General features: G+C 41.9%; 1 protein-coding gene across 1 annotated transcript in view; it reads right to left on the reverse strand.

The window, feature by feature from the left end:
- The window catches only part of LOC310770997 (scavenger receptor cysteine-rich type 1 protein M130-like), a gene marked incomplete at its 5' end in the record, with an annotated part of 31470 nt that extends 23522 nt beyond the window's left edge, over nucleotides 1–7948 (reverse strand). The window contains one exon of the mRNA XM_083663685.1: nucleotides 7891–7948. Within this exon, the coding sequence (XP_083519811.1) occupies nucleotides 7891–7948 (58 nt within the window). The remainder of the gene's footprint in view (nucleotides 1–7890) is intronic.
- Between the last annotated feature and the right edge of the window lie 4315 nt (nucleotides 7949–12263).

Consider the following 12263-nt stretch of genomic DNA (forward strand, 5'->3'; position numbering starts at 1 on the left):
GAAATTTCAATTTGCGCATAAAAAAATTGAGTGGAAACGCTGCCTAATTCGCAAAAACCTCCAAATATCGCAAAAAGGGAGGCGGAAAAGTCGGGTGTATTGATAAAAAGAAAATGCGAAACGTGCGGTGGAAACAGTTTAAGCGATATTCCGTTGTCTCTCCATTCAAAAACAACACAGTTTGCCTTGATCACTGCAAAACATGACATGCCGTGTGTAGCCTCCACACAATAGGGCTACACACGGTAAATAATGGTACGCGCAGCACAATACCCGCCGTGGTAAACAGAAGAAGACTGGGATATTAACTTTAAGGCGACTCACTTCTAGACTTGAATGAAATTGTATTCACTTACTATCTGCTCCGTGGATTACCATTTTACAATTTCGGAGCCGAAATTGTAACATAGCAACAATTTTTTGGGAGATCGGATTGGGATTATAACGTTAGTTTGCCGAGTCGCACATGGTAATCCAGAAATGGCGTTATGGTACCTTTGTCTACTTGTAGATCATCAAGAAACTTTAAATTAATAACGTTAGATGTGTTTAACAGAGCTGTATATCGGGTCTAGCAGCTGATGAGCAGCTCAGACAGCCTCAAACACGAGGTGATTGACAGCTCTATAATTCGCAAAATAGCAGTGGATGGAAACGCGTATTGTTTCGCATTTTATTTTGCCGACTTATCGAAAATAAATCGATTAAAAGTTGCGATACATTTGGATGGAAACCCAGCTAGTATTGGTTAATCAAGCAAGTTCAATTTGCATTTTTTCCCTTCACCTAAAGATGACGGCACTATCATACAGTTTGTACAAGCACCAGGTAGGAACAGCACATGCAGAACTAATCTTTTCAGATGGTAAACAAAATACTTAAGAGTACAATTGTATGTGATTTGTGATTTCTTTTTTTATAACGCATATGCGAGAAGCCCCCCGGCATTTTCACATTATCTAATCTGGCCCCCATTCAAAAAAAGTGGACACCCCTGGCCTACTCTAATGTCATAATACAATATATAGGCTACTGTAAGACAGGCTATTGCATATGTGCCGTTCACTCTTGGCCGTATGCCAAACTCAATTAAACAATGTTAATGTTGCCTCGTTATCTGCAAGCTGCTGGTAGCCGACTTTTCCTAAAAGTGTCTGTATTTTCATTCAAAAACTTTTATATAAAAAATGACACATAAGGCAAAGAAAATATTATCATTTTGACCTATAAGCGGTCATATTGACCGTATGGATAAACGTATACAGTAGGCTAATTTAACTCAGAAATTAACCACCGCACGCTGACTGGAATGACTTACTGTGATTTATGAGCAAGATAACTTTTTTGATAAAACCCAGCTCCCAATGTCTAAGATAGTGTCAATCACCACCGACGGTGCGCCTGCAATGGTGGGGTGCACAAATGGCTCCATTGCCAAATGCAAGGACGCCGGCAACGCATTCCACGACTTCCAACTAACAAGCATAAAACAGCCTGATATCTATTGAAATGTACAGGTATTGTCTTGTGGAGGGTCTGTGCAGTAATGTAAGGCACTTTTTCACTGTCCTGTGGTGATAGATCGTGTTGAGCTGGTCAATTTAAAAGTAGCTCGCAAGGCAAAGAATTGAGGGGTACCTCAAGTATCCTAACACAATACTGTAAATGCATGAATCTCTCAGTTGGGTGTTTATCACGTGAGATTACAGAGTTTGGTATCTAGCAGTCAAAGCAGGCAAGCACGCAAGACATGTTCTCCAAAACACTTGTTTCTCCATCAATAAAAAGCACCTGCCAAAAACAGATGTTAAGCACACATGAAATATGTTTTTTCTTCAACAGCTAAATCAGGGATACTCAACTTGCTTTGCCCGAGGGCCACTTTTGCAAAATTATAGGAGGCCATGGGGCCAGTTAATAAACAAACATTAATATAATTTTTTCTGTAGCAGATTGTAGGTGTTTGGGCTGTCAGTTTGAGTTTAGTCTCACAATGTTGTGCACACAGGATAGTTAGTTAGGTTAAGTTAGTTAAGTACATAATTGTAAGTGCCTGGGTAAGCAGATGGCCATATTTGACCACTTAGCTGGAGCTCAGTCAAACTTTATTTAACATTAGTTTTCATTGTGAATTAGAAAATGGTCGGGGGCCCACTCAGCACTCTATCGCGGGCCGCATCTGGCCCCCGGGCCGCAAGTTGAGTATCACTGAGCTAAAGTAATTAAATAACTGTCCAGCTGTCAGTAGTCAGAGATAGACCGTTAGATGTGGAGAGAAAAGTTGGAACTTGCCTTGTGAGGTCACCAGGTCAGGGGATGCTATGTAGAGGAGCAGCAGGAGCGACCACATGGTGCAGCAGCTCCTGCAGAGTGAAGCAGAGGGATGCTCGCACAGCTTTATAAGGTGGAGGATGTGCTTCAAGCTCAGCCAAAGAGCGTGGAAGGAAAGAGACGTCACTCTGGCCATTTTTGGAAACCGAATGCGCCTCGCAGTGGTCAGCTGCGGCAGCGCTGGCCCCTATAATCAGCCTCTCTAAACAGTAACTCAACGGGAGAACACTCTAAACTTCGGGGATTCACATCTTTTCTGGGCGTACTGCAAATCTTGATTGAAGTGGTGTAGTGCAGGGATGTAAAACAACAATCCAAAAATCAAAAATGGCGGAGGCTGCTGGGCGCCGATGTTGCAATGGGGCAATATGGAGCTGCCATTTCTTACCATTAAAAGTTCTTTGGCTCAGCTAAGCACTCCCACCAAATACCAATAGAGAGGCAAAGTGACCGCCTACTTCCTGCTTCAGCACTGTACCAGAGATTTTCATCCGCCATTCATTTTCCCATAGACATTTCGTAAAGTGCTTATAAACATACTAGTTTTACTTGTTCAAACCAAACGGTACAGATATATTTAGGAACAGGAGAGACCACATAACATTTCACTCGGACCAAAACGTAAAAAATTGCGGATTTAAAGAAAATGTTTTTTCTATGTTGTTGTTTTTTGTTTTGGTCCGAGTGAAATGTTCTATGGTCTCTCCCGATTATAGCGTTAGCTGAACTGTTTGATTTGATGAAGTAAAACCATTTTTTATAAGCATTTTACGAAATGTCTATGGGAGAATAAATGGCGGATGAAAATCTCTGGTACAGTGCTGAAGCAGGAAGTAGGCGGTCACTTTGCCTCTCTATAGAAGCTGTGAATGACGTGTCTGAATGTCACAAAGGCAGTGCTGGGAAGGTAGATAATTTCCCCGTGCATTTCCCGCCCAAATCTACTTGGACCAATGGGGATGCTGTGAATAATTTTTGCTAACAAGAGGATGGTGTCCTTCATGATCTGCTCTAAAATGCATAACCATATAAATGATGCAGTGATCAAAGGTTGCTACTGTATATCCTTATTAGGTGATGCTTTCTTTGGAGGGGTGTGCATAAGACTGACATGACGCTGTCATAACCATGACATGGCACGTGTCATGAACATGAAGGAGGCTTTATGCATGTTTATGACTGTTGTCATTACGTGTCAACGTCTTCGTTACGACAAGTTGACATTAACCAAGACAACATAACCTGTCATTTGATGGGGCGGCTTTAGCTCAGGAGGTAGAGCGGGTCGGCCAATGACGCAAGGGTTGGCGGTTCGATCCCCGCTCCCTCCCAGCTGCGTCGTTGTGTCCTTGGGCAAGACACTTAACCCTCCTTGCCTCGTATGATTGGTATGAATGTAGACATGAATGATGGTGGTCGGAGGGGCCGTTGAGCGCCGATGTGTGGCTGCCACGCTTTCGAACCACCGGTACGAATGGTGTGAACGAATAATGATTCTGTGAAGCGCTTTGAGTACTTGGAAAGGCGCTATATAAATCCAATCATTATTATTATTATTATTATAAACATGACATAGCAGGCATTAAGTAAGCTCAAGTTTGATCCCTTTTGCACTTTTATATTGTATGCTGTATTGCTGCGCGGCCTCGCCCGCCCTGCAGCTCGCCCAGCTGGCCCTGCAGCTCGGATACGCAGCTCGGCCGCTCCTTGATGGCATAATTCAGGGATGCTGGATCACGTGTCCTGGAGCTGGCAACATACAGCTGTCCATGGCTGAAGACGGGGGTCAGAAGCCAGACTCCCACTTCTTTTTTGTGACATCACTGATCACTGATCAGAATCAGATTCAGAATCAGAATCACTTTTATTGCCACAGTATGCAAGTTACAGACGAGGAATTTGTCTTAGTGTCTGTATGCAGCGTAGCGGTCACATCAATATACAGAGATAAGAAGTAGGAAGATAACTAAAGACAATCACAAAGTTGCAAGTGCAATCAAATCGAGTAAATACTGTATATACAATATGTACATGGTGAAGTGTTCTGTGGATGATAAATATGAATTTACGTTGGATTTACATGAGATTTACAGACTGAGTTAAATAGACGTTAAATAGGCAGTGGATTTACATGAATTTACAGTCGGAGTTAAATAAGAGTTTACATTGAATGTAAATGAAATTTACAGGCTAAGTGCTGATGATGTCACAGTGTGATTTATGACATCACTGATGATGTCACACATCACTGGGATTGATGGCATCACTGATGATGTCACAGTGGGATTGATGACATCACTGATAGGTAGGTAGGTAAGTACTTTATTAATCCGTGAGGAAATTCAGGTATCCAGTATAGCAGCTCGCAGGCCAAAGACAAAATGAGACAGGACATAGCACAAACCAACAAACATGACAATACAGGACAATGCAGACAGTACAAGACGGTAACATGACAGGCAGGTTTCTGGTTAAAGATTAAGAAGTAAGAGCTAATTAAAAGATTAAAAGGAAGATTTAAAAGTTACCAAAATACTAAGATACAACTGCACGGTTACTAAAATACTAAAAAATACTAAAACACTAGTTGTCAAAATTGCACAGTGCCCATATCTAGTCAAATTGCACAGTGCCCATATCTAGTCCACAGCAGCGTCTGTGTCTGATGATGTCAGTGGGATTGATGACATCACAGTGGGACACATCACAGTGGGACAGACACAGAGACAGAGAAACAGACCGAGCCCTAGCTTGTAAGTCCAAAGCGACTTACAATAACACATTTTTGTCAGCAATAGAGCAATCAACTATGCAACACAGTTTATGACAGCTACAACTTCTGAAGAAAAGTTAGGTTTAGTTCTTTTTTCTTGCCATGTCATGGTTATGACAGTGTCATGTCAGTCTTGCATACCTTCAAAGAAAGTGTTAACGTTTATTCCTTATTTATAATTTGATAGTACATATTATGACTGAAATGTCATCTGGTGAGATATTTTCTTATCTCAATCGATAGTGAGGTGATGGGTGGGATATTTTCTTATCTCACACAAGACAGATTTGATCTAAGGCGCCATCTCTTCACACAGTTACACAGTCACCTCTTGACGTGAAAAATAGTTTATATTTAGATATAACATTAACAATATTCATCTGTATCTGTAAGTCTATTAAATTGTCAGTGTTAATTGAACTTAAAATCAACACAAACATGTTTATATACAGTGGCCCCTATCGTTGCATCGGCGCAGTTTCTAGGCCGAGCGGCAGGCGCAGATCAAAGCAGTGGGCGTGGAAAGGCGCACTTGATATCGTCCTGCTGGCGCTAGATGCAGCCCAAAGCATTACAACCACGCCTTTTAGGCGTAAAATTATGCACCGTCATGCTCATTGGATAAGTGCAATAAACGAATCGCACGCTTGCCTTTTTAGCTCCAATTCCAGTGATCCCGCAAAACCAGACGAAAGCCAAACGCTCTGCCCCCCCCCCCTCTCTTCATCCAGCCTGTCTGTCTGCATTATAGGCTATTATTCCATATTATTATGCTTCTCAAACCAATCTAACTGCAGTTTCAATACTGCAAGCATGTAAATACGCTACACTATAGCAAGATCAAAGTGAAAATAATGTACTAAACGCATCAGCTAGAAAAATATAGCCTATTAGATTGGTGAAAGTTTGTCCAGAAAGATATCGTTTTCTCTCCCCTGCTGCAGGTAGAATGATGCACATAAATATACCCTACATTATGTAAAGTCATTGCATAAATGTGTTTTTATTGTAAAACTAAATGTGGAGTAGGGCGAAGTTATTGGAGCGCACATCACAGTATAGCAGATGACAGTAGAAGCTTCCGAAGCGCGTTCCGCTGTCACTTACCTAAATCACGTTAAATCCACACAGGGTATATATAGGCTCAAGAGGACATATATGTTTCACATAGGGTGGTGTTTCATTTCATGTTTTATTTGGTCCAATATTGAAATGTTCGACAATTGCAGGTTGTCTTACCATTACACATTATTTTAGATCTACCTTTTATATCTATTTCGGCTCTATTTAGTAGCGAAATGGAGGACCCAATTGCATGCTGGGAGTGGACATTCACAGGCAGTAAACTTACAACTGCTATTTCCTATGGGAAGCTGGGTGCTGCGTGGCTGCTATGTGTTGTGTCTGTTTGAGCGAGGGAGTCAGAGAGAGAGAGAGAAGGGTGACTCAGAGGCAGAAGAGCACTGGCGCACTGAATACGCCTGGTTTCAGAGAGAGACAGAGAAGGGTGACAGGGGAGAGGCACAAGTGCACTGGCGCAGTGAATAGGCCTGGTTTTCAAAGGCGCAAAGCGCTAAATTTAAGGCAGGTGCCAAGATATCAGTACGCCGAGATTTAAGGCCGACACGCCCACTTTGGCCCATTCTGGGGCTGCGCCACGCCCATTCGGCCTAAAGCGCATTTGGCAGCCTAAAGCCATATTGATATCGTCCCAAAACAGGCGCAAGGCACGTTTTTTTGCGTTTAAGGCCCGTTTTAGCGCCGAAGGCTTGTGGGAGAATAGGGCCCACAGTATGTCCAATCAACACAAAAGATATGCTGCATATCACTTTGTTCATTCTTATAAAATATAGAACTCAGGTTAAAATATAGACTTGTGTTTGCTTAATTCACTAAATCTGGAAACACTATTAACTTATATAGAAAGCAGCCATATTCACAGATACAATACACAATCTGGACTCTTATCACACAAATAATAATACCAATAGCCTACTATCAACAAACTGGCTGAAATAATGCTCTTTCAATTATACTGCCAATTATACTGTTGGTATAATGGTAAATATGTATTTTCTCTTAAAGCCCACGCTTAATTGTAAATGCATTTAAGGCAAATGTCCTTATGTGACAATATATTGACGTAGTTTTACTCCCCCACCCCCCATGAAACCAAATACTGTGGTGTGCACTTTGCGTCCGATCTGAGATGTGAGTGTCATCCAGGCTGTGGTTACAGGTTCCAACTGACGCGTCTCAGCGCAGTGCTGTCAGGCTGTGGCTTTGTGGTCGGAGCTCCTGAGAGCTGTTGCACATAATCTAGAGACGATCACTAAACTAAAATACGGGTGGGGGAGGAGAGCAGAACTCTTTCACAACTGCTCTCAGAGTGTCCTTGAGCAAGGCACTATGGGTGAATTTGAGGTGTGGCGTTGCGGAAATAGAGTAAGTGTTCGCAGTCTTACTTCTCTGGATAAACCAAATTTAGGAACTGATATCTTCATGAAAGGGAAAGGATAGGTGGCATGAGAAAATATAAATCAGCAAATAAGAAAGGCACGAGCATGTCATGTTTCTAAGATATATGTTTTTTTTTAATAGCTCAAGGTTCAATATTTTAGCCAGTAGATGTTTCTTTAACATGCTCACTGTCACAAACCGGACTAAATTAACAAGCATAACTAAAACTGCTGGCAAAATAATAAGTCTCCCCACTCCCAACCTGTCAGCTCACCTGTAAGGCCATCACACCCATAGCAAATACAATAGCACACGACACCGCTCACCCACGACCTCCCTCACCACACTGCCCTCTGGGCGCAGGTACAGGATACCTGCAGCCATACAGGTAGCAGCCCTAAACAAGGTGACTCGCTGAGTGAGTCTCTCTTCTCTGTCTGTCACTGTGCTATACCTCATGTGATGTATATACTGTCTGGTACTGTTATGTGTTTCTACTTGGGATGTACAGTATAGTTACTGTTTGTAAGTTCATTTCTCAGACATGCAGGTAATAAAAGTTTTAAAAATATTATTATATTTATTTTGAAAAACACTGGACTAAAAAATGGTAGAAATGTGTTTCGGTGTTCATCCAAACACCATCATCAGTTTTTACAACTGATGACGGTGTTTGGATGAACAAACGTCTTGTTTTCTACCGGTTTTTAGTCCAGTGTTTTCTGTCTTTTTTAAATATACTGTATATATATATATATTATAATAAATTATTTTTAAAATTATTGTGTTGTGAAAAAGAAATCCCTCGGGGACAATAAACTGCGGGCCATTTGAAAGAAATAGGGGTCTCGCGAGCTACGCGCGCTCGATTCCTAGGCTCGCCCACTACGCTGCCTCACCCGCCCTGCAGCTCGCCCAGCTGGCCCTGCAGCTCGCATACGCACAGCGGCCGAGCACTGGCTGCTCCTTAAACACAATTTCAGACGGACAAGCCGTCTTTTATTATCACACGAACACTTCAACACATGCATGCGGCCACAACACACACTCATGCTGACGGTGGCCGATGAAATTTGTCCTCTGCATTTGACCCATCCAGGCTTGTCCTTTTCCTCCAGGGGGCAGGCCAGGAGCAGTGGTCGCTTTTTCTTTCCAGCGCCCGGGGACCAACTTCAGATGTTGTCGTCACTGGTCGGATGACGATCTTCTGCATGTTTTTAGTGGGGGGTTATGTACGGAGGAACCCCCTGGGGAGTACGGGGAGAACATGCAAACTCCACACAGAAAGGCCCTTTCGACGAGATAGCCCACCTGGGCAGTAGGCACTGAAGATATGGGGGCGTCACAACTCCAGCGCCCAGGCGAGAATCGAACTCAGGACCATCTAGCTGTGAGGCGACAGCGCTACCGACTGCGCCACCATACCCCTTGATGGCATACTTCAGGGATGCTGGATCACATGTCCTGGAGCTGGCAACATTCAGCTGTCCATGGCTGAAGACGGGGGTCTGAAGGCAGACTCCCACTTCTTTTTTGTGACATCACTGATCACTGATGATGATCACAGTGGGATTTATGACATCACTGATGATGTCACACATCACTGGGATTTATGACATCACTGATGATGTCACAGTGGGATTTATCACATCACAGTGGGACAGAGAAACGAAACAGAGCCCCAGCTCCCATTCATATACTGATGATGATGATGATGAGCTAGTGGGTGTAGTTCGGTCTAAAGAAAATAGTTCCTACATGAAACTCCACACAACAAGGTTTGTGGATTATGTTGAATAACCGGGTCATGATAAGAGACATTGCTGTTGAGTTTATCAAATGTATGTTTTTGTCACTTCGACCATCACAAGCCCAGTGTCATCCAGTTTCATTGCATTTGAGAGAAGGCAGAAATCTAACTAACACAAAGCGATCTAGGTGGATAAATAGCACTACAGGAGAGGAAAAATATATATTTTGGATTTTAGGGTGAGCTGTTCCTTTAATGTTTTGTAAATGATTAGTTGTCTAAAGCAGTGGTTCCAAAGTGGGGGTTGGGACGCCCCAGGGGGGTCACGAGATGATTTCCAGAATGTGTCAAATTGGCCTAAAGAATATGTGAACTAGAAAATGTGTGAAATACAATTTTAAAACTATTAAAAAGAGCACATTTTAAGCATAAGTGTTTGTTTTGTTTACGAAAATGCACACCGTTTCTATATGCTTCTACGACCTCCGGGGATAGACCCATTTCACGGGGGCCATTTTGTGCCGAAAAGCCAGGGTAAACACAGGTGCAAGCAACACACTAATGAGGGTTTTCCAATTCCAATGGTGGAAGTTGGAAACCCTCATTAGTGTTTTGCTTGCACCTGTGTTTACCCTGGCTTTCCGACACAAAATGGCCCCCGTGAGAAGGGTCTATAGTGGGGCTCTGGCACCGTTATTTTGGGGCTCGGGGGCTGAAAAGTTTTGGAACCCTTGGTCTAAAGGGTTGTGGGTCTGGGGATGTAGGGATGATTGTTCTGTTTACCATAGTCTTTTTGTACTATTTTAACATGTAATTTTCTTATCTTAATTATCTTCTTACTACGTTTTAGATTATATTTACCTACTGTTTTAAGTTTGTAGTATTGTAGTAGGGCTACATAAAATGAGGTGCCGGTCGGATTTGACCTGATTTTGGCTTGAGTTTGACACATGTGACTTAAATGGAATTTGTGAATTGTTTATAGTGTATAAGATGTAGCTTCTGGTCTGTTGTTGTATTTATTGTTAAATTGATTCATACAGTGTGTGCTTCAATTGCCGGTCATGCGCCGGTCATGCGCTTGGACTAGAGGACCATAATAGAAACAAGTCTTGGCATTTCTTGTGTTTCATCATAGATTGTTTTTAACCAGGTGCATTACATTATATTGTATGAAACTTAAAAAAATTATCAAAATCAAATCAAAAAGTTAGGTATTGGCACAGTACTAACTAACTCTATACTGTAGCAAAGACAAGGCAACATGAAAACTACAGTATATTAAAAAAAATAGACTTAAAAATGGATACAGTCTGCTGAAACAAGAATTAATTATTTAATCCCATTTCAAATCTATAATGTGGGTTATTGGTTTATCCTCCAGCAGACGCCGGGTGGTAGTGCATGCAGAAACACTGCTTATAGGAGCGTTTGCGTTGGTTTGAAATATCGACAAACAAACTACTACAAAGTTGTTTGGATGGAGCTTTCAGGGGCATTGATATGATCAGACAACATCTGGGGCTCGAACCAGAGGAAGTTACAGAAGTGCAGTAGCAGGGTCCGGGGGCCTCCTCCGCACGAATACATTTGACATGAACGTGCATGGGTGTAAATGATGCAGTAAGTAAACACTTTGACCTGCAGTCTGTACCAAAGATATATGTTGTGTGATGTTTGCCTTATCTGGTGCCATCTTTCTCTACTCATCCACTTCTGAATTCTGTTATCTCTCGCCTCCTGTCCTCTTCTCCTCTTGGCAGTTCAGTTCAATTTGGGCTGTAGGCTACAAAAGATCAACAGACAAACGCACTCATTAATGACTATATAAATCTCTAAAGGCTAAAGTATATACGATGTGTCCATCACTCCAGTGGTTCTCAAACCTTTTCACGTCAAGCACCCCTAAACTGACCCAAATTAGACCACGGATCCCCATCTGATGAGATTTCTGCTTTTTTTTAGATATTTTATTACAGAAAGTGTATGAAACCCGTGACCAAAATAGTCATACATTCTGTCATTGTGTTACTTATGGATGGAACTATAGTGAAAATAAATTATTCACCCTTCTGCTGGGGACCCCCTGGAACCCCCTGGAACCCCCTCAAGGACCCCCGGGGGACCCAGACCCCACTTTGAGAACCACTGAGCTAGGCTATTTCTTAACTACAAACAATCAAATAAACAAACAATATATGTTATATATATATATATATATATATATATATATATATATATATATATATATATATATATATATATATATAACCTATCGGTGTTTAGGGAAGCAAATTATTTCACCTTTCACCTCTCAGCTTTTCTTACAAAGCTGACATTTGCCCATGCTATATCACAGCTGTAATATGCTACACTATGGCCTGGGTGTAAAGCTGAATGTAGGCTGAATGAGCCAGCATTAGTACATTGAAATATAGGAGGGGAATTCATATAGGCCTGATATCATCATCATAGAAACATCATCCATAAAGGCAGGACGCTCTGTCTGTCTGTCTGTCACATTATCTGTCACATTATCTCGAGAATTGTTCGTTCGTCCGATATTCATTCACTCATCAGCTACTAATTCCAGGTGATTTAGTGACCCAGTGAGTGCACTTAGTTTATCTGTTTATGGGAAATGCATGCCTCATATGTATTTTTGAGAAAATAGGCTAAAACAAAACAAAGTCATTCTTAAAGTAATCTATTTTTTAAAGAGAGCCACTGCATTCACAATACCACCAATTTAAACTGTGACTGTAACGGAATACAGTTATTCATATTTTGTTTTTTAAATACTGTATAAATAATGTATTCCGTTACTCCCCAAACCTCCGAAGCGTTGATCGCCGAGTTCGATATGCATCCTGGCATGTACCTGCATGTACAGGTCCCCTCCCCAACACACACACACACACACACGCACACACACACACGTACACACAC

Source organism: Poromitra crassiceps (genome assembly GCF_964638095.1).
Source record: "Poromitra crassiceps genome assembly, contig: HAP1_SCAFFOLD_293, whole genome shotgun sequence".
In the NCBI taxonomy this organism is placed as follows: Eukaryota; Metazoa; Chordata; class Actinopteri; order Beryciformes; family Melamphaidae; genus Poromitra; species Poromitra crassiceps.